The following is a 22,982-nucleotide window of genomic DNA, read 5'->3' as shown; positions in this document are numbered from 1 at the left end:
ATGCAGCAGTGAACAGAACAGAGATCCCTGTCCTGGGGCATCTTTCCTTCTAGTTGGGAGGGACCGTGCACAATAGCCGTAATGTATACGAACATCAAATAGTTTAGAATATTTAATCTTACAGGGGCGCCTGGGTGGCTCAGTCGGTTAAGTGTCCAACTCTTGATTTCGGCTCACGTCATGATCTCAGGGTTGTGAGATCGAGCCCCGTGTCTGGCTCCTCGCTGGGCAGGGAGCTTGCTGCTTCCTTAGGATTCTCTTTCTCCCTCTCCCTCTGCTCCTCCCTCCCTCTCTGCCCTCTCCCCACTCATGTGTGCTCTCTCTCTCTCTTAAAAAAAAAAAAAAAAAGAATATTTAGTCTTACATATTCTATGTGAATATTCAATATGTAAATATTGAATATAATATTAAATACGTGAAATTGATTAATTGATAATATTTTATGTACTGGAGGAGTAGAGCATGTAAGGGACTTCTTCCAAACATACCTTTCAGTCCATGCTATTCTGTTCTGTTCTCATCTCAGTCCTTAAGAACATGCCAGAGGTTCTTATGCTGCCAGGATCCCTCCCTCCTGCTCCCTCATTCACCTTCTCCCATGGGAACTCCCAGGAACAGAATGTACGCCTCTTGGCTGGATCTTAAAGAGCCAGAGCATCCAGTCAGGCATGTGCCACCTTGGCCCCACCTCACTCCTGACCAACGCTATTGACACATGTGGCCTGCTCCCCTCCCTGGGTGCTTCTCCGCATGCGAGCCGCGTTACCATCATGCTCTCCAAGCAGAGCCTTCCAAGAACTGACACGGAGGAGGCCCCCTTTTCCCGGAGCCCCAACGCAAACTGCCCTTCTAAGTAGGGAGAGTGGGGGTGGGGGTCCAAGTTCAAGGAACTCCCTGTGGGCGAAGCCCCAGCAGCCATGCTTCTCACAGGTGATGCCTCTGGTCTGGAAATTCTGCTCCTCTCTTTGCTGCCATGTAAAGAATTACATTAAGAGCCGAACTAAAAGAGCAGCCAGAACAGCCATTAAGAAGAGTAGGTGAATAAATCACAGCAGCTGGAGAAGAAATGTAAAGACCTCACAGGTCACTGGGTAGATACAATTGATTATTATTAAATAATCATCAAATGCCAGGTGTGAAATCAAAGGTCAGAATATCCCTCCTGGACCCGTGGAAAATGAGGTTGTAAGAGGTAGATTAGTCCTTTTTAAAAGTCACGTAAGTGGGCTGACGGTATTTGAACCTAATCTCAGCACAGACGGTGGCAGGTTGCAGGGACCCCGTGGAGGAGAAGAGCCCGAGTGAAGGGAGCTCAGAGGGGTTGTCCTTCTGCTGGGGGAATGTTTTAAGTCCAAAAGGTGATTGATTATAGCGCTGCGTATCCTGCATGAGTTGGTGGATAGAACAGCTAAAATCAAGATGCTAGTGAAGACCATCATAATTCTGATCCCTGTTGAGAAAATGAAATTAGACTCCATTTAGACCACATTTGGCCTAATGATATTCAGTGCCTCCTGGTGCCAAAAGATATTCCCAAATGAGCATAAATTGCAAAGAGAGATTAGATACCAGGGCGAATCTGGTGATAATCTGGATAGCAAAGTGCCAGAAGCTTCTAACGGAGGGACCGTTTAGGTTTCCGTTCCGGACGCTCTTTATGGAGTCAATAAACACTCTTAACCTGAGACCAGTTCAGATTCTGCCTAACGGGGCCTCCTTATCCAGGTCGTTTGTAATTGAGGGAGGCCTCGGAAATACACGAGGAGGTTGCGGTGACTATATCCACTTACGTCCAGGGCCGGGTTTCCCAATCTTGGCACTGTTAATATTTGGAACCAGATAATTCTTTGCTGTGGGGGGGCTTTCCTGAGCATTGTAGGATGTTGAACAGCACCCCTGGCCTCTACCCACTAGATGCCAGCGGTGTCCTTGCCCCCCTTCCGCGACCTCCCAGTTGTGACAAACAAAAATGTTTCCAGACTTGGCCAAATGTCCCCCCACACACACACTGGGGGGGGGCAGAATTCCCCCTCTGCCCCGTTGAGAACCGCTGCTCTAGGTTGACCACCATTCCAGTTTGCCCAGGACTGAGGAATTGTAGCATGGAGGGCCTTTGAGTGCTGCAAGCAGGACAGTCTCACGGAGGCTGGGACCAGGTGGCCCCCTGGCTGTGTCATCGACGTGTCCTATATCATACTAAAGTTTAAAAGGGAAAACCAAATGTTTTAAAACCTCTGTCTTGGGGGTATTGACAAAGGCGTTTGGGAAACAGTATCATTCCACATCAGCACGTTTTCCGATTCTGTAAAGGCTTCAGAGTTTTGACCACCTTTTTCCTCAGGGTCGCTAAAGCCTGAGCGGCAGTGACGGGGGCTGTTGGAAGGTCTGGTCCCGGCCAGTGGACCAAGAGGACATGATTGCAACCGTGCTGCCATTCTGGAAAAGAGACTCTTGTCTGACAGCTGGGAGTGAGTTTGAGTGACAGACTTCTCCTTAGAATTGTAGGCTGTGTGACAGTATACATCATGGAAGTGACAGCAGTGGGGACTAATTTAATTCCATTTTCCTTTGCAGCCCTGATAAATCATTGCCACAGGGAAAAATAAATTTTACTTCCTCAGACAAAAACGATTTGAATAATGATGTGCTCTGGGCAGAGTGGGGGGGCTGAGAGAAGGTCTGTTAATGGGCTTAAATCGTGTCATGGAACTCGTTGCTGACGCCTCCTGCACCTGGCGTGGTGGCTGGTTTATACTGGGAGGGTCTTCTTCCCGGACTCCTCGGAAGAGTCCCGTAAGATGCTATCAGCCATCTTGGCTGAATGTTGTGGGGTTTTTTAGGGCGTCTCTTTGGAAGAGGTGATTGATTACGGTGCTGCGTATCCTGCAGGACTTGGTGGATGAGACACGTAAAAATGGAGATTCTAGAGGCTGGGGTCCTGACTGCAGACAAATAGGAAAAAAAAAGTCTCAACATGAATGGAAAATTGCCACTGTTTTTCATCCTCCTTCCAGAAAATGCTTGTTGCTTAGGAATGTGGTTTTGCTGGGAGGCTTTTTAAGTGATAAAGGGAGTGATTTATGGAGGAAGGGGGCTTGGGCCCCCAGAACGCTATGCATGAGGAGCCTAATGCATCTGGGGAGGGGTGCAGTGGAGGTAGAACCCCTCCCCCAACAGTGGGGACAGTGGGGAACGGGTCCTGATGCCTGTAGGGAGACATACACACTTTGTCTAAGCTGAAGAATGCCGAGCTTTCTTTGGGGGGAGATTCTACAGTTCTGGTTCAGTCCGCTAAGAGCACAAGGAAACCACGTGCCCTGTGAGTAGACCACGTCTTCCTGCACCACCCACTGCCGGACATCGCCCTGGGCTGGGGGGCAAAAAGGAGGGAGCCCAGGGGAAGATGCGTTCCTGCCCGCTTCCCGCAAGCAAGCCCAACGCGATTTTCCCACTCTAGACGTCCACCCTGGTTGCTGTCCAACTCCAGCGACCGAAAGAATAAATCAAAGGTAAAAGCTATAAAAACCCCCGCCAGGAAGCAGCCCCTTCCTTTCGAGCGGTGTGAACGTCAGGTAAATGAGCAGTTGCCGCCGAGATGATTTTCTAGGAGTGAGACGTTCTGCATTAGAGCCGTGACAATTGTGCTGTGGGTTATAAAACGGCTCCCCGCTCGCGCCACCCAGCCCGCCCGAGAGCCGTGGCCTCGTCTGACACTCACCCAGCTTCAGGGGACCTTCGAGTCCCCATTTGATTTAACCCTGATAAACGGCCCAGAGCTTTGGGTTAGGTCCGGCCAGCCATTGGAAGTACAGATTCGTCTTCTTAAAAGCAGGTCCTGGACACCGTCAGAAATCAGAGAAACAATTTGAGAAGACGTACAAGATGCACGGTATTTTTCTGGCTCTGGTTGTCATTTAAGCTCCCTGTCCAAGAGGGGTTGGGGATTTGGGGGTTCTAGTAGCTCGATGTCCCCGGTTCCTAGTTCTGTCGGCTTGGAACTCAGAAGTGCTCCGTGATGAGCTTTATTACCGACATGATGCTTCAGGAGCCGAGTCTGCGTCATCTGAGGGTCTGGAGTCCTGCTAGGCCTTGGAGGCCCAGGCACTTGGCTGTAGGCACCAGAAGAGGAAAGAACTACAATAGTGGCCTCTGGAAAGACACAACCCGCCCCAGGCATAGCGCTGGGGGGGGGGGCGGGGGGACATAAAGTCATGCAGGCATATTTAAGGAATGTATGATCCTATATATTTAAATGTAATAGGGAATTCTCTGGGCCTGTACTGTGCTGTAGAGTTGGCCCCTGAAGGGAAACAAAACAAAATTAAAAAAAACTTCATTAGTCTTTGGTTTACAAAAGTTCTTGAGACCTGTGCCCCCCGGGTTTTCTTTGTTTTAAGAATTTGTTTTCTGCGACTGGCTGACTGGCTGCCCGGGTTCCTGCTCCTGTCTTATTCTCCAGTGGCTATCCCAGCAAATCCTCCCAAGCTGGGAGGCTTAAGACCACACAGATGTGTCGTCTCAGTCCTGGAGGCCAGACGTCTGAGATCAAGGTGTTGGCGCTGTTGGCTCTTTGCAGGGGCTCGGACCGGCTTCTCCCTCCCAGCGTCTGGGGTCTGCGGCATCCTTGGCTGCGTCCTTGCAGTGTGTGCCTCTGTCTTAACGTGGCTTCCCCGCTCTGTGTGTCCCTGTCTCCAGATCTGCCTCCTCTCTCTCTCTCAGGAGGACACCAGTCCCTGGAGTGAGGACCTGCACCCTAAATCCAAGGGGATTCCACCTTGAGGTCCTTAATTACATCCTCACAAGTCCTGCTGTTCAAATAAGGGTAAATTCGCAGGTGCCGGGGGTTAGGACAGGGACAGATCTTTGGCAAGGGACACAAGTCAACGGACTGCAGTCATCGAGGGGCTATATTTTGTTATTCTTCACATCTCTACAATTGTGACTGTCTGCTACTTTAGTTCATTTTTAAAACCTCACTCTTGGGACGCCTGGGTGGCTCAGTTGTTAAGTGTCTGCCTTCCGCTTGGGCATGATCCCGGGGTCCTGGGATCGAGCCCCGCATCGGGCTCCCTGCTCAGCGGGAAGCCTGCTTCTCCCTCTCCCACTCTCCCTGCTTGTGTTCCTTCTCTCGCTTTGTCTCTTTCTGTCAAATAAATAAATAAAATCTAAAAAAAATAAAATAAAACCTCACTCTTGCAGATTGTTAAGCTGACACCTGGCTCTACCATTTGCCTCTGTCCCCTTCCGTACTGGGGCTTAAACATTGCGTCCTATCACTTCTGCCGTGTGACTCCTAGGAGACCAAGGCCAGGCTGGCCAAACCCTCCCAACAGGGCACCTGCCAGGCGCTGAAATCTCATGTCCATGTAAATCAAATCATAGAGGAGAGGCTAACAATACTATGAACTGCCACCCCCACCACCACCACCAGGCTGTCGTCACCTGCCTTCCGACATTTTAAGAGCATATGAATAATGCACAGAGAATGGTGAACTCTGGCAAAGACCAGAGGGGTGGGGAAGGGATGACTTGTGGAGAGAAGGACTGCCTAGGAGAGCCTCTGCTTTCTCTAGCAGTTTATCCAGGAAGGTGTGGGCAGCACGTGAGGCTCTGGGCAGACTCTTTCTAATGGTCTTTTTTTTTTTTTTTTTTTCTCTTTCCTCTTAGCAAACTGCCTAGCTGGGCTAGAGCTGTTGTTCCCAAAATCTTTTATGTTACAGAAAAGGCTTGGAACTATTATCCCTACACAATTACAGGTAAGTCCTGTTTATAACCCGTATGTCACATGTAGCAATAGGACCTAGTGGTAGCCGATTTCACTGATTTAGGGTTTATTATCCAAACAGGGACTTGGGAGAGCCCTGTGGTATCTGCCCGTCACCTTTTGCCTTCATCTTTTTAGGTCAGTGCTTTTTCTAGCAGGTAGGAATTAAGATAAACCATCCCGTCTTCTTTTTGAAAGTGATTGTAGTAAATACCTTATGGAGAAGGAAGGTGAAACTCTTTTTAGTGATAAATCAAACAAGTTGTTTATTTTGATTTATTTTACAGCCCCTCCCCCAAAGAGCCCCACTCCCCACCCCCAAACCTTAACTATAATTTATGTAAAAGGTTCTATTGGGTCTCTCTGCCCCGAACTACTTCCTTTGCAGTGGGATAATATGATAATTTTAAGCTCACCTTCCCTCTCACATGTAATAAACTCTGTGCTGATACTGATCTAGAAACTGTGGCCCCCAAATCTGGAAGGTTTGGTTCTTGCCCTCAAACATGAAAACTTGAGATCCCACTTGAATGTCATCATAACAAGCTCTTCTTATTGGTTATAAAAGCTGCTTTTCCACTTAAAAGATTTCCTTTGTGGTTAATGAAATGCTCCACTGGAATTATTAGTCTTTAATTCTGCCTTTATAATGCCAACTCTTTGGTTTTTAATTAGCCACAAACCTGTAGGCTAATTGAATCTTGTCTACAGTGCTTATCTGCCCAACCACAAAAGTATCAGCTGAAAGAGTTTCAAGAGCAAATATGGAGATATTTATGAAAGTTCAATTTTTGGAATGTTTCTTTAACATATTTTTAATATAATTCACCAGTACTTGTTAGTTCTATGGTGTTATTTTGTATATAAGCATGGTCTGAATCATCATTTTGTCTCTTTTTTTCTTTTCTCTCTTGCCCAAATGAACATCTGGGACCAGAATACACAGTAAGTTTCATTTAATCATTTTTAAATATTCAGCTTAAGATCAGTGGAGTAATTTGAACTTCCCGGGTACTTCTCATTTTATCCATGTAATAAAAAAAATAGAGAAATAATTTAGAATCAGAAATATTTAAATGTAGGCTATTACGTAGTTATATATAATGTACTCACTGGCATGGTCTCATTTGTTCAAGAATATGAATGTTAATTTAAAATGCCTTGATAATCACTTTACATAATTAACTTTGTCTTGTATTTTTAAATAGCTTGACTACTCTACTTGCGATAGTTCACTGTAATAGAACAGTTTCTAGAAACATGGTTTTATTAAAGTGATGATAGTAGCTACTGATGGAAGGCAGGGCTTATACCTACAAGATGTGACCTGATCACTTATCAGAGGACCTTGTAACTAGAAAGACGTTCATTCAGATTAAAAAAAAAAAATTTTTTTTTTTAATTTAAGTAATCTCTACACCCAATGTGGGGCTCAAATTCACAACCCCAGGATCAAGAGTTGCATGGTCTATTGATGGAGCCAGCCAAACACCCCTCATTGAGATTATTTTCCTCTGAGCTCTGGATTGGACAGTCTTGGTGACTTGATAAAAATCATTTAATTTCTTCCTATCCTAAGGCCTCTAGAGTCAATACTTAACACTAAAAAAAGGGACCCTAGAGTATCATTGCACTGTGGTATTTTCGTGTGGATCATTTTCCTCAACGGCCAACAGGTCAAGTTGTCATAACAAGACAATGGTTAACTGAGTTGTAACAGGGGTTGAGTGTTTGGTCTTAATCAAAACAGCCAAAGGAAAGAGAGGTGGTTAGAGAGAAATGGGAGAAAGTGATTCTCGTTGTGTCGTTGGCATGAGTCTGGTACCCTGCACATAGTGGGTGCTCAAGAAAGAGTTCTTGCATGGCAGAAGGAATGCCTGAGGCCAAGACAGATCATCTCAACGGACAAGAGTAGAAGGGTCACTGGCTTCGGAGTCAGATAGGCCTGAGTGTCCTCTGGCTTTGGCTCTGCCACTTTCTGCCCAAAGTTCTTAAGCAATTGACCCCCTAGTTGCCAGTTCTTGAACTCATGTTAGTCCATGACCATGTTCTCACCTGTCCTTTGCAAAATGAAGAAAATAGGAATAGTGTTCCAAGTTGTGCATAAAATTAAATTTATTTCACTTAAAGTTTCCTTTCAGGGGAATAAATTACATCCCTCATTTGTGGGTATTAAAATGTCTTTTCTTTTATGAAATGAGAGGAATATATATAGCATTTCCTCCCTAATGTCCATAACTTTGGGGGAAAAAAAGAGCAATTCTATGGCAAAATACAAATTTTGCATTTTAGAAGTAAAAGCAGCTTGAGTTCTCTGAACCAGTTTCTTCATCTCTAAAGTTGGAATAAACCCTCTTTCATAGAGCCAGTAGTAGAAGGATTCAGTGATCTAAGAGACTTTTTCTGGAGGCACCTGGCTGGTTCAATCAGTTAAGCCTCCCAACTCTTGATCTCAGGGTTGTGAGTTCAAGCTCCACATTGGGCTGCACGCTGGGCGTGGAGCCTACTCAAAAAAAAAAAAGGACTTTTTCTGTAAAGGGTCATATAGTAAATATTTTCTGCTTTGTGGGCCAGCTTCCGTCACTGCGAAAGCAGCCATAGACAATATGTAAAGATATTGGCCTGGTGGCATTTCTCCAGGCGGCAGGCCAAATGTGGCCCCAGGCTCTAGTTTGCTAACCCCCGATGTACACAACTGCAAGCATGTTGCCTCTACATGGCAGGCAACTATCCCCAGTTCCGTGGCTTCTAGCAATTGCACAGTCTCTACGAGGAACACGTTGGTATCTTTTGAATCCTGCTTCTATTAACAGTTGTGCAAATTACCTCCCTTTAAGCCTCTACTTCATCATTCTGTAAGTGGGGAAATGTAGTAACTATCTCATAAGGGTGATGTGAAGATTATATTAAGTAATCCTCATGAAATTTTAGCCTAGTCCTTGGTGCCTGGTAAATGCTCAATAAATGTTCATTGCTATTATTTATTGTGCAATGCTAGAAGCTGCTGTCATTACAATGGGAGTGCTGTGAGCAAATAAATGGGAATATATCTTGGTGTCCTTCAGTGCAGACTGGGCACCAGTTATTAGTCTGGATGGCACTAATTGTCTAGGATGTGATTTGATTTGAATGATATCTGATGTTATCCCCAGTTCCTACTTCTCCAAAAGCTTGTACATGGAGTTTTCATTTGAAATGTAATCAGTAGTTACAGGGACAAGAGAATTCATGTCCCTACAACTATGCAAGGGCAGTTATTTGCCTGATGAGCCTCAGAATTAGGTCACCTTGACTTGACCCAAAACTGGTGGCACTTACTCCCCATAAGCCAGTGATGCGTCGTACCATGAAATGTAGGGGTGATTAACAGAGAAATGAAGTCCGAAAAATGTTTGACATTGTGTTCATTTTTTAAGAATATGTATTATAGTACTGAAGTTCCAAAAACAGAGTGCAACAGAATGAAAACCATAGCTCCCGACAAAGCCATCCGCACTGGGATGCACCAAGGCAGCCCTCCTGTGGAAGGCTTTCTGACCCGCCTCCGTTACCTTGAACTTGGTCTCCTGTGCCGATCTCTGTGCAGGCGATGGAGGATTTCTCAGGGGTCGTGGCCTTTCCTTCTGTCTAGCCTCCGCCCCACAGGACTCCTGGAGTTCTAATCACACAGCTCGGACTTTCAAAGGGCCATGTGATTTTATTTCTGTTTGAGGAAACATTGGGACAGAACGTAAAGAAGTTAGCTATGGTTGTATTGTCTCATACTCGCCCCCTTCTGTTTGACTCCAAGTATTCCTTGATCTCTTCTAGGTCCTTATTTTTTCTTGTTTTTGTTTTTTGTCAGTTCCTCCCTAATGCAATCCTGGGGTCATGTTTTAGGGCTGCCGAAACAAAGTACCACAAAATAACACGAGCTTATTGTCTCACGGTTCTGGAAGCTTGGGAGTCTGAATCTGTCATTGACAGGGCTGGGCTCCCTCTGGAGCCTGTAGGGGCAGAATGCTTTGCCTCTTCCAGGCTTCTGGTAGCCCCAGGTGATTGCTGGCTGGGGACTGCATCACTATAATTTCTGTCTGTCTTCACATGGCGTCCTCCTTGCTGTCTCTCCTCTTCTTACAGGGACACCAGTCCTATGGGATTAAGGACCCACCCAATTCCAATATGACCTCATCTTAATTTAAATAATTCCATCTGTAACAACCTTAATTCCGAATCAGATCACATTCTGAGGAACTGGGGTTAGGACTTCAACATATATCTGGACATTGCCGGGCATGGTGGGGGAAGAGCACACACCTAATTCAACCCATAACACCATCTTTCAGTTTTAGCTTAACAGCCATTTATTAAGCACCGACAAGGTAACGCATCATGGGAGTAGGTTGCCTTGAGTAATAACCCCTGCCTTTTGGGGAGTCACAATCTTGTGGGAAATAGCTAAACATTCCAGTGGCAGTGACCAGCAAGGCATAGGGTTTTCTGGAGGCAAGATGGGACAGGCCATCATTCAGCCCAGAGGGCAGGCTTGTACCGGACCTGCCCACGGAGCTGGATGAGCTCGGAGTGGGGCTGACAGCAGAAACTCATACCAGCAGGCAGAATGAATGGCCCTGGGCACTCCAGCCAGACAAGCAATTGCAACGTGACAAGAAGGGCCCTGGTCTCTGGACTGGGGCCCTGAGCTTCAGGGACAGGGCTGTAATCCTCAGGGAGGTGTCCAGGTAAGAACGGGACACAGCCATTTTTCACACGTGACTTGATCATAGATTCAGGAGTGATAAAGTTGCCAGCCTTAGCAAGTGAAAATACCGAATGTCCTGTTAAACTTGAATTTTCAGATTGATAGCAAATAGTTTTTAGTATCTCCCAAATATTGCATAGAATATACTTCTCCTGAAAGATTACTCATCTTCTAGGTTTTTGTTTTTGTTTTCGTTCCCTGGCAACCCTAGGGGAGGAGGAGTAGCAAGGGGGCAGAACTGGTCTGAGAGACTCAAGTTCAACTATCTGGGTATAAGAACAGGGGCACATTGCTGGGCCAAAGGGAAAGGAAGAGAGGGAGTTGTATAACCCAGGAACTTGTCCTGACGTGAACCATGTCAACACTGAGGTGAATCAAATGACCTGTCAGAACAACATAAGTACTTCCGGCCTCAGATTTGGCTCAGAAAGTGAAGTGGATTGAAGAGGGTGGAGTTAGGGAAGATTCGGTGCGAGCAGATGAATTCGTAACTGTCAGTATTTCCAGGAAAATCTGTGCTAAGTGCTATGGTTGAAGCCCAGAGCGTTGTAGAGAGGAGAGAGAAATTCTCCCTGGAGCAAATAGGGAAGATTTCCTGGAGAAGGTGGAATCTGAGCGGGACCTTAGGGATAGTAGAACCTAGAGACACCTGCTCTGTCTTAATTTGGGCTGTATAATAAAACACCATGCACAGGGTTGGCTTAAACAACAGACATTTACTTCTCACAGCTCTGGAGGCAGGGAAGTCCAAGGTCAAGGATATCCTCTGATTCAGTTCCTGGAGAAAGCCCTCCTCCTGCTGTGTCCTCACAGAACTAGGAGAAACAGAAAGCAAACCATCTGATTTCTTCTCATGAGGGCATTCATCCCATCCTGAGGGCCCCACCCTCACGCCCGCATCTAAACCGAATTACCTCCCCAAGGCCCCACCTCCCATTACCATCACATTGGGGGGTCGGGGCTTCAACGTCTCAATATGGGGCAGGGGACACAGTCCAGTCCAGAGCGTGCTCTCCCCAGGCCCAGTGGGCCAGTGCTGTTGCTGGATCCTGGACACTGGGAGGGCAGGTCCTGGTGGCTTTGAATGTCAAGCAAGGTCTGTATTTCATTCTCCACAGGGAAGCAACATTTTCCCCGGCTAGTTCACTTTGATTTTCCATCCTAAACATAGCACAGTTTTTCTTTCCGCCTTCCCAGTGCCTGGGAGTCTGGGTTGGTCCCTCGGGCTGCAGGTGCACTGCGTCAGGCCTGCAGTGGTCACTCTGAAGCCAGCCCCTCACCCTTGCCTTGGACTCGGCCGAGTTCTCACGCTCTCTGCCCACGACAGCTTGGGTGGAAGAGCCCACTCTTCTCTCTGACTACAGGGTCTGCTCCCTGGATTTATGACAGATGCTTTCAATTGTCTTCATCTTTTTTTTTTTCCTGTTTGAAATGCTTTTCCGTTGGCTTCTCTGTCCCCCAGTGCTTTAATCCTAAATACCTCTTCTTGATGTCATTTCAAGCCCATATTTCCTGTCTGTGCCCAAAGTTTTGCCCAAAGCAAAACTTCTCCAGGGCCTGACTCTCCACTGGGGTCACCACACCCTGGCCTCCCTACCCTCCAGGGAGGCAGAGGGGCTCTGAGGACTCTAGACAGCTGTCTCTTCTCATAGGATTAGCCCAGAGCAGTGTTCATCTATTCCTAGGATCCCCTAGGTCTTGTATCTGACTGTCCAACCTATTACTGAGACCTCATGCTGCCCTCATTTGTGATAAAACCCAGACAAGAGAACTTTCTATTCAGGGTCATCTAGGGCTTCAACATGATCACAGTTATCAAAACGTAAAAGCTTTTTCATCACCGTGTATGACTGTGTGGTGAGAATTATGTGGAGATGCCATTTGCCCAGGAAGTGGAAAAAATATCTTTAGCTTGGCTATAGGAAAAAAAAAATCTTAATTACACAGTTAACAAAGAATCACACGATGACAGTTTTCCAGAGGACAGACTATCTAGCCAGTTCTTCAAAACCTGCCGGTTCTTCTGTAGTTTGTAAAGTCACAAAGGAAGGTGCCCGAAGAGACTGGCTGCCTTCCAAAGTCACTAATTTTGTTTCTCTAGAGCTAAAAAAAGGCAACGCCGGACTATGAACATAGCTCAGCAGCATCAGCTCAGCCTTGGGAGTGATAAAGGGGAAAAAAGAATTTTCTTATTTGTAAGAATTTGAAAATGTAAGCTATAGTAAGCTGACAGCAGTGACCTACATACACAGTTGCTATATATATACTTGGGGACCATGACCATCCCAGTCCACCAAAATATCTTTTCTTTCTTTCTTTCTTTTTTTTTTTACTTATTTTTTTTTAAAGATTTTATTTAAGTAATCTCTACATCCAACGTGGGGCTCGAACTCCCAACCCCGAGATCCAGAGTCACATGCTCTCCCAACTGAGCCAGCCAGGCGCCCCTCCACCAAAATATCTTTTCATAAGAATCCACAGAAGGAACAGTGACACATGGGAGGCCCGTTTGTGTTAGTGAGAATGGCTGCAGTTACCCAAGGAGCGGAGGTAGTCGTGGGCTATCCGCTGTTCCCCAATATTGTAATTATTTTTTTGAAAGAGGTAGAGAAGGTAAATTTAACAGAGCAGGGAGAAGGAGAGGACTCTTGCCTGAGTACCTCGAATGGTGCTGAGGCACAATGAGAGATGGAGTTGTTCGGGGTTGGTTCAGCCCAGCCAGGGAAAAGAATCAAGCGTGCTCACGGTTGAGAATGTCTCATCAGCCACTCAGGGTGAACTCAGGTCATCTTTCCAGGAGTGCCAACAGGGAGATTGAGGTATATTTCTGAAAGCAGCTGATGGTTCTGGATAGGAATGTCACTTGAAATCTGGGCCTCGTCAGGTCCCCGATAATTGGAAGAGCTGATGGGTGCTGTGTGCGCAGACCGATGACCTCCACGCCTGTCGAGCCTTCTTGAGCTCCCCTCCCCCACCTTCCACTGAGTCCGAGCCAAGGGTGGTAGAAACCACTGAATTACGTAACAAGGAAAAAGGTGCAAGTACAGAGAAAATACACTCATACCAGAACTCTAGGATTGGTCTTGTTTGGATGGAAATGAGAGGACAAGCTGGCCGTCTCAACTATTACATAAGCTAAGAGAATAATGGTACCTAAGTATTCCTTCTTTGGAGTCGTGGAGACCAGGGTAGGGATGGGAGTAAGTTAGGAAATAACTTCTATCTCCACATCACAATTAACCCTGAATATCCAGGGCAGAACATCATTGTGGTGGGCGGTAGGTGGTGGGCAGGGCAGTGTCCCTTTAAAAAAGAGGCCATGTGAACTGGGACCTGGTGGGAACCAGGTCAAAGAAACAGTCTTCCAGTTGGGGGGCACTGAGGAGCAAAGCAGCAATTAGGCCAGAAGAGGACCCTCCCAGAGAAAGATGGTTGAAGTCAATGGAGACAGAGGTCATGGCATGAGGCTGGTGTCATAAATAGAGTCAGAATGGCCGAGTTCAGAAATCTCCAGGGGTCAAGAGAATTTAGATGGAGACAATCTACAACCATTTATACCTACCATTAAATGGTGCACCCCGACAGTTAAGCCTGGCAGCACTGGATTATGCAGAGCTACACAGATTTTTGTTATTGCAGGACTTCTCAGAGCCTTTACGATTCTGCCATACATTGTGAATCTTCAAAAAGGGACCTGCAGCACTTCCCACACTTACCTGTCCTTGGGACCTTGGATTTTGCAAGGACAGCCTTCTAAAACTTAGGGGAATGCCAGAAGCCTCTCTCCGGGTTAGAGCCATTATGCACCCACAAAATAGGTCAGTGGGTCAATTCTATTTCAGGAAATGTTATGTGCTGTAAAATTTCAGTGGGTTAATACATTGCATAATGATTACTGTTACTCAAATTCCAGTGGTTTGAAGGGCTCCCAACAGTAATAACCTGTAAATGTCTTTTCAAAGTCAGTGCTGTGAGACCACACAGCAAAGGCAGGAGTCTCCCGAGATGACAGTGAGGTCACGCATCAGATTTGCTTCCATTTAGGAAATAAACTGGTCGTACGGGGGGGGGGACCAGTTGCAAAGCGGCTTATTCACAGATGTGCCGTGGCCCTTGTGCAGGACTAGAGCTTGTCTCCCCATCCCAGCAACCCAATCTGTAGGTGCCTGTGAAGCGAGAGGCCTGGAAGGAGCAGGGTTCTCTGTCTGGTGTATCCCCTTTACATTTCCTCTAGCTCTTCCCAAGCTGTTCTTTGTACTTCAGAGAATTAATTCAGCCATCTTGGGGGGAGAGGGCAGGAGATAGAATGGGCTTCGCTACCATAACATTAGCATTTGGAAATTGTCTGCATTATTTACTTATTTATTTATTTTAAAGATTTTAAAGGCAGACACTTAATGACTGAGCCACCCAGGTGCCCCTTAAAATATATTTTTAGGTAAGGAATTTGCCCAGTTTGGTTCAGAGGGGTGGTGCTTACAGTTTTTAACTGAGAAGGCTTGTAATCTGAAAGTTTCCTACCCGGCTGTATGCCAACCTATATATTTGGGGAATCCTTCTGATGCGTACCCCTCTCTGTTATTTATGTGTAATTCTTCTTCATTTGATGCGTTCTGCCTGTCTCTTTAAATCCCTGTCCTGCCTTTATCGTGTGCAGCTCTCCTTATACACAGGCCTCCTCTGCTTATTTCTCCTTGACAGGTCCAGCTTTAGATTGCAGGAGCCCGAATTTAGTTTCCCTGCTCGATGTTCAGAGAAGCACCAGCAACAAACCTTGCCCCATTGAGAAAACATATTTTCATTCATGTCTTCGCGGCCTCTCCCTCCTGGCCTTGCTTCTTCTATGAGGTGCTGTTACTCAGCTTGTCAGAGGACGGAAGAGGCTCCAGCGATGAATGAACTAATGAATGAACAGAGCCTCAGTGCAGGGCGCAGGCTGCCGGGGAACCGGGAGAGGCTGATGTGCATTTCCGTGGTGTGGGCTGGAATGCAAGCAGATGTCTTCCTGCTGTGTCTCCAGGCTCCGCCTCCTCATGCTCCCTTCCTCTCCTCCTCCCCCACTCCTCTTTCAGGGCACACTGCTCTTCTTGGCCACCTTTTTCTTCCTATGCAGCGTATATTAGGGAAATCACTCTGATTCATCCTCATCTCTATTATTACGCACAATCCCTTTCTCCTCTTTGTTTTAAAATATTTCTCCTCCTCCTCCTTCTTCTTTAAATCTCCACTGGGTTCCTCTTCTCACTTTTCTGGAACTATCTTTGCAGTTTTTTTCCCAATTACCCTATGGCCGTTGCCACCCACTCTATGTATAAAGTCATACACAGCCTTTGGAACCCAAGAACCCGATGGAACCCAGATAGCTCCCCTCAGTTCCTGTGCATCTTTCCCTGCATCATGACTAAGATTCTGAGTGGATGGGAGGGACGGCTGCACATGCACCTTCTTGAAATTGGTGTGCGGGGGGGGCCTGGGTTGGGGGTGCCTCAGTTGGTTAAGTGTCTCCCTTTGGCTCAGGCCATGATCCCTGGGCCCCCGGATCGAGCCACCGTTGGGCTCTGTGCTCAGTGGGGAGTCTGCTTCTCCCTCTGCCCCTCCCCCCTGCTCACTCACTCTCTCTCTCTCTCTTCCAAATAAATTTCTTTCAGATTGGAAGGATAAAATGTCCTGATGAAGAATAAAAGAAGTTGGAAGGTACTTTAAGATCTAGGTGTCTCTCAACTGCCTCTACATGCAGATTGACACCCTCCCCCCATAGTCTACTATTTTACAAATAGCACAGGCTATAAGCCCCAGAGTCCGAAAAGATAGTAAATCCTAAATCCTAGACTTAACCATGCTAGCCCTGTGGAATATTCTGGATGTAAGTCTCCTGCTGGTGAACGTTGGAAACATTTGCAAGTTCATTTTTTTTTTTTCAAGATTTTATTTATTTATTTGACAGAGAGAGAGAGAGAGGCAGCAAGAGAGGGAACACAAGCAGGGAGAGTAGGAGAGGGAGAAGCAGAATCCCCGCTGAGCAGGGAGCCCGATGTGGGGCTTGATCCCAGAACCCTGGGATCATGACCTGAGCCGAAGGCAGATGCTTAACCGACTGAGCCACCCAGGCGCCCCTGCAAGTTCATTTTTATTAATGATCCCAGCTCAAGCTGAAATATCCTGTATGGCCTTGGAGTACATTTAATATGATGATATAGAATACAGTACCAGAGAATCAATGTCTTCAGGGGAATTCCATTAGAGAGAAGGTCAAGTCTATATCGAGTTTAATGTTCATTGATAGCGGAGGACATGCGTGCACGGAGACAGAACAAGATGGCCAGAGAGGAATGCATTGAGTTCCAGATAAAAGCTAAAAGGAAATGATCTTTTGAAAGCCTATAAACACTTCATGTACCCCAAGCCAGCTTCTCAACTCTTCCATTTAACATTTTTGTGTCCAAGCCTCCTTGGAAACGTTTTGTCCTCAGACATGGAAGGATTCTGGCTGCTAACCAGGAATAAAACGTTAAGTTATTGAGGTCAGTCATTGATTTTTCAAACTTTGCTCGTCTCAATCCAGGAGGTTCCATGGATATGCCTCAACAGCCATCATGTCCCTGTATAATGCACTATTTGTAGAAAGAACTCTGGTGCCATTTAAAAAGCAGTTTGAACTACAGAACCATATCACCTCTCCGATCCTTCCTCATCCTGGAACTCTGTGAACAAGTGTGATCGATGAGACAGGAACCACTTGAAAGAGCGATTTCCCAAACTTCCCACACTTGCACCTCCTCCATCTTCTCAACCATTCTCCTTATAATATGCTCCCCTTTAAGTTAAGTGAACTCAAATTAAGAGAATTTTTAGAATACCTTGTGACTTCCATTACATCCCATACAGTTCCTTGGGGGCCTCACTGATGTGTTTATTTACTTTTTTATTGGATTTGAATTTTTTTTCTACTTACGGAAAAAGTAGATGTTTATTATAAAATACAGGCATTATAAAAATGTATATCATGGAAAATGAAAAGACCTCATGATTTCTACTGCTCTCCTCCATGAGAATATTTTGGTGTCTATCTCTCCATGTTTTCTGTGCATATACTAATGTGCTTTTTTTAACATGCTTTTCTTTCCTTTTTATAAACTGGATCATCCTGTTTTACACTTTACTTTTTTTTTTAAGATTTTATTATTTTTTAAGATTTATTTTATTTATTTGGAGAGAGAGACCACAAGCTGGGATAGGGGGAGGGAGACTGAGAGGGAGGGAGAATCATTAGCAGATTCCCCTCAGAGCGAGGAGCCTGATGTGGGACTCGATCTAATGACCTTGAGACCATGACCTGAGCCAAAACCGAGAGTCCTGACGCTCCACTGACTGAGCCACCCAGGCGCCCCTTTAAGATTTTATTTTTAAGTAATCTCTACACCCCGCGTGGGCCTCGAACTCACAATCCAGAGATCAAGAGTCAGATGCTCCACCGACTGAGCCAGCCAGGCGCCCCATACTTTGCTTTTTAAGGGGTTTAGAGTTCTCCACAATGTACTTAACCAACCCTCTACTGGTGGACTTTGGGTTGCTTCTGCGTCTTTTATAAGACCAATGATGCAGTAATGAACATTTTTTCATTCCTAATATTTTTTACACCTGAGAATTTATGCCCTTCCTTGAGTCCTGAGCAGGGTTTTGAATGTACTTTACAGCAGGAATTAATTCAAGCCATCATATTTAAAATCAATTTTTGAAAATGATTGTATCTGAAGGGTACTAGGATATTTTGGCATTTAAAGGAATACCACTGTGCATTTCTTAAATGAATAATTATTTCCCCAGTGTGTCTTTCGAGTAAACTTTTTTTTTTCTTCTTTGGGCTCGTTTGAGGTAGGGCACATCTGTCATTTGGCAGATGCACGCAGCCATATTTGCTCTGCTCTCGGTGGCCACAGGACACACTGAGAAGCAAAGCCTGTGCCTCTGTCACCATCACCCCTGACTGAGCCCTCAACTCCACTAACGTGATTTCCTAACGCTCAAGAGGCAGCAGGCGGTAGGGTCACGGGCATGAACTTCCAAACCAGACAGCTTGAGCCGAATCTCAGCTCCATCATGTACATGTGATGTGATTTGGGCCAATGACTTAAGCTTCTCATGCCTTTGTTTCTTATCTGTAAAATGAGGGTGATAATAGTACATCCCTCCTAGAGTTGTGTGAGGGTTAAGAGTTAAGAAAGAATTATTATATATCAAATACTTGGAATGGTGCCGTACTGTTACCATCATTACCTCAGTGTTGTGTCATGTCTGTCTCAGACGGGACATGAGGGATGTTGACTGTGGTTACCTTACATCATCATTTTGACCCAAAGATAATACCAAAACTTCCCTGGGCTAAGAAACATCATCATTTTGACCCAAAGATAATACCAAAACTTCCCTGGGTTAAGAAATATCATCATTTTGACCCAAAGATATACCAAAACTTCCCTAGGTTAAAAAACACCTGGGTGACTCTGTCAGTTAAGCATCCGACTCTTGAACTTAGCCCAGGTCTTGACTTAGGGTCGTGAGTTCAAGCCCCAGATTGGGCTCCATGCTGGGTGTGGAGCCTACTTAAAAAAAAAAAAAGATAAAGAGGGGCGCCTGGGTGGCTCAGTCGTTAAGCGTCTGCCTTCGCCTTGGGTCATGATCTCAGGGTCCTGAGATCGAGCCCCACATCGGGCTCTCTGCTCCGCGGGAAGCCTGCTTCTCCCTCTCCCACTCCCCCTGCTTGTGTTCCCTCTCTTGCTGTGTCTCTCTGTCAAATAAATAAAATCTTTAAAAAAAAAAAAAAAGAGGGCGCCTGGGTGGCTCAGTTGGTTAAGCGACTGCCTTCGGCTCAGGTCATGATCCTGGAGACCCAGGATCGAGTCCCACATCGGGCTCCCTGCTCAGCAGGGAGTCTGCTTCTCCCTCTGACCCTCCCCCCTCTCATGTGCTCTCTCTCTCTCATTCTCTCTCTCAAATAAATAAATAAAATCTTTAAAAAAAAAAAAAAAAAAAAAAAAAGAAACACCTGGGCAGTAATAAATGTTGGCAAGCATGTGGAAAACCTAGAACCCTCACAGCCTCCTGGTGGGAATGTAAAATGGTGCCGTCATTTAGGAAAACCACCTGGCTATTCCTCAAAAGGTTAAACATAAAGTTACCATATGACCCAGCAGTCTTACTCCAGGGATATACCCAAGAGAAATGAAAATGTATGTCTACACAAAAACTTGGCAAGAATGTCCATGGCACCATTATTAATAATAGCCCAACAGTAGAAACAAATGTCCATCAGCTGATGAATGGATAAAGTAAATATGATATATCCGTACAATGGAGTACTTCTCTGCCGTAAAAAGGATGCTAATTCAGAGAATCCAGACACAAAATACCACATATGATATGATTTCATTTATATGAAATGTCCAGAAGAGACAAATCAGAGAGTTAGAAAGTTAGATTAGTGGTTGCTTAGGGTGTGCGTAATGGGGAGGTGGGAATGGGGAGTGACTGCTCATGGGTATGGGGCATTTTCTTAGGTTAAAGAAAATATTCTAAAATTAGATTGAGTTAATGGTTGCACAGCTCTGAATATACTAAGAACCACTGACCTGTAGACTTGAAATGGTAAATAATATGGGATGTGAATAAAGCTATTTAAAAAAGAAAAGAACAGGGGCTCTCGCACTCTCTCTCAAATAAATAAAATCTTTAAAAAAAAAGGAAAAGAAAAAAGAACAGAGCAATCAAGTCCTGGCTTCAGGCATGGGCCCTGGGGGCTCCACCGACTTTCTGAGAGCAAGTCATCCATCAGTCCAGGGGCCTGGAGTCCATTTTTAACAAGCCCACCAGATGAGGCATCATTAAGAAAGTTTAAGAAATCTACTGTGAGAGAGAATGTGATTTTTTACTTTACTTTGTAAACTGATGAAGGGCAGGATCAATACGCTTTTAGCTCATGGTTTTCATCATGCTCTGGGAGCTGAGGGAGGATGGCATGACCATAATGGTGATCCTCATCGTGAATGGTGCTCATTCTTCCAGAAGTCTTGCCACTGCACGCCTCTGAGGTGCAGCCCCCCAGAGAGCCTCAGACTCCACTGCCCAGACCCGGTCTCTACAGCCACCATCCGCTCTCCGTGTGCACCCGCGGGGCCTGCAGAAAGGGCTTCCAGCACCACCCAGAAACTATGAAATTCCCATGGGCTTGCCCCTTTCTCTTTAAGAGTTGCTTACATTTAGTTTTCTTCTCGTAAGTGTTTTCTTATTGCCATAGCAACCCTAATCAATCACTGGACTAAAAATAGCTCTTTCATTTTTCCAAAGCATCTCTGTAGTGAATTGAAAATCCAGCCCTGCCATGCATTTTGCATAGGCTGCTCTCCTTTCCCGGCACTGAACCTGGGAGTGCTTGGTCTGGAAATTATTCTTGCAGAAGCCCAGGTACTTCACTTGTTTTTCCTGGCATTCTTCTTCCCGACTGCAGATCCTCTCATCACTTCCCAGAGATACAAGCACACACGTTTCAGTGTTCTGCAAAGAACCCTCGCTTTCCTGCACATTTGGCTTTGGGTACTAGAGATTTCACAGGTACCTGATGAGCGCTGTGTCCGCCATTGCGGATGGAAGGCAGATTAAAGGTACTGGGTACAGAAGAAGCTGGTTATAGCAGGGACACATGATAGCAGCCCTCGTGAGACTCTTCTGGCTCTGGAGGATCTAAGCTAGAAAATCAAAGAGGAGATGACAGGAGAGCTTTGCCTCATTTCTCTCATTTCCCCATGACACTGCTACTATTTTTAGGGGTTTAGGGGCAAAACAAACCCTGTGTGTAATAATGTGAATATCTGTTAGATTCTCCTGGCCAAACTGCTTTTCTAGGCAAGAAGAGAGAGAGGGGGGGAGAAAGATTTTTCATGAGTAAGAAGATTCCGGATCTTTAATGGGCCCAGGGGAGGAAGGAGAGCAGGGAGGGGCTGAAGTGACTCATGAGGTCCCCCAGGCTCCAGGGGATTAGGGCACTTTATTGCCTCTCTCCCTGCCTCATCTTGCTGCTCAGAGTCACTGCCCCAATCTTCCCCCTGTAAGCAGGGTCATCTCAGGGGCTCCCAGATGCTGTTTTTTTAATGCTGTTTCTCAACTTGTCTGAGCCTTGGTTTTTGTGATAAGGCTGAGTGAACGAGCGGGCATAAAGCCTTTTACATCTAGGAAAGCAGAGAGTCCACAGGGATCCTGGTTGTGTTCTTGTTTCCCTGCCTGAAGCTGGCAGGGGGTCGAAGAAAGCAGAGAAGAGGTCAGGGTGCCAGGCCTTTAGGATGAAGGAGGACAAGGAGGATGTCGCTGGACAATCCGATGTGTCCTCAACTACACAGCGGGGCAGGCGGAAGAGTGAGGCTGGGAGAGCGCACACCTGCTCTGTGGCGTGGCCACCACCCACGTCTTGGGAAGGCCCCGTCAGGTGTCCCCGCAAGTCCACAGCCTCCCTGTGTGTCCATGCACGTATGCAGGCGAGGATCTCCCCACCCCAGCCTTTTCCTTCCCACAGAGCCTGTGGGGTTCCTTGGGGAGGGGTGCAGTGGGCTGGGCTCCTGTCCCGCCAGACACTGCCTGGCCCTTTGCTAGGTCATTTTTTTTTTTTTTTTTTTTAAGATTTTATTTATTTGACAGAGAGAAACACAGCGAAAGAGGGAACACAAGCAGGGGGAGTGGGAGAGGTAGAAGCAGGCTTCCCGCGGAGCAGGGAGCCCGATGCAGGGCTCGATCCCAGGACTCCGGGATCATGACCTGAGCTGAAGGCAGACGCTTAACGACTGAGCCACCCAGGCGCCCCATGCTAGGTCATTTTGTCTTCACCCCACAGTGATGAGGTTGGTATCGTGCCCGTTTTATGGATGAGAAGACTAAGGCTCAGAGGGATCGAGGAATTTCCTCCGAGTCACACAGTTTGTGAGAAAAGCAGCTGGGGGTTGAACAACATCTGTTTTACCCCAAAGCCTGTATTCTTTCTACTGTATTCTTGCTTCCTGTGGGCTAGGCGGGTCCTGCTCCGTCTGGATGCCCGCTCGTGGCAAACCTTAGTGCCATCGGTTACTGGCAAACGTCACCCTGGGCCGTAGGTAGTGGTCATGGACAAAGCCGTTGACATCACAGCTGGAACTACTAAGTGAGGAGAGCACAGATTCCCCGTTTTCCTGAGACCTACTCAGACTTCCACGGGAGTGATTTTTTTTATGCAGATGAAAGCCGAACGGGTGATTCTCGAGGTTAGGTGTTACTATTGGTTTTTCTATCACTGCATAACAAATTTCCCACAAACTTAGCAACTTCAAATACAAATGTATTATCTCAGAGTGTCTGCTGGGCCCAGGTTAGCTAGGTCCTGGCTCAGAGTCTCATTAGGCTGGGCTCCAATCTCATCTGAGGCTCGGGGTCCTCTTCCAGGCTCCTCGGTTGGCGGGTGTT

The 22,982-nt window shown here is 46.2% G+C and overlaps 1 protein-coding gene across 3 annotated transcripts in view; it reads left to right on the top strand.

The window, feature by feature from the left end:
* The window catches only part of PITPNC1 (phosphatidylinositol transfer protein cytoplasmic 1), a 242,912-nt gene that overhangs the window by 128,791 nt on the left and 91,139 nt on the right, over nucleotides 1-22,982 (top strand). For all 3 annotated transcript variants that reach the window (XM_032429620.1, XM_032429621.1, XM_032429618.1), the window contains exons 3-4: nucleotides 5,668-5,756; nucleotides 6,702-6,709. In XM_032429620.1, coding sequence (XP_032285511.1) covers nucleotides 5,668-5,756; nucleotides 6,702-6,709 — 97 coding nt within the window. The remainder of the gene's footprint in view (nucleotides 1-5,667; nucleotides 5,757-6,701; nucleotides 6,710-22,982) is intronic.

This window comes from Phoca vitulina, unplaced genomic scaffold (assembly GCF_004348235.1).
Source record: "Phoca vitulina isolate PV1807 unplaced genomic scaffold, GSC_HSeal_1.0 scaffold41, whole genome shotgun sequence".
Classification (NCBI taxonomy): Eukaryota; Metazoa; Chordata; class Mammalia; order Carnivora; family Phocidae; genus Phoca; species Phoca vitulina.
Note: the sequence above shows the minus strand (reverse complement) of the source record. Positions and strands in the feature narration are given on the sequence as shown.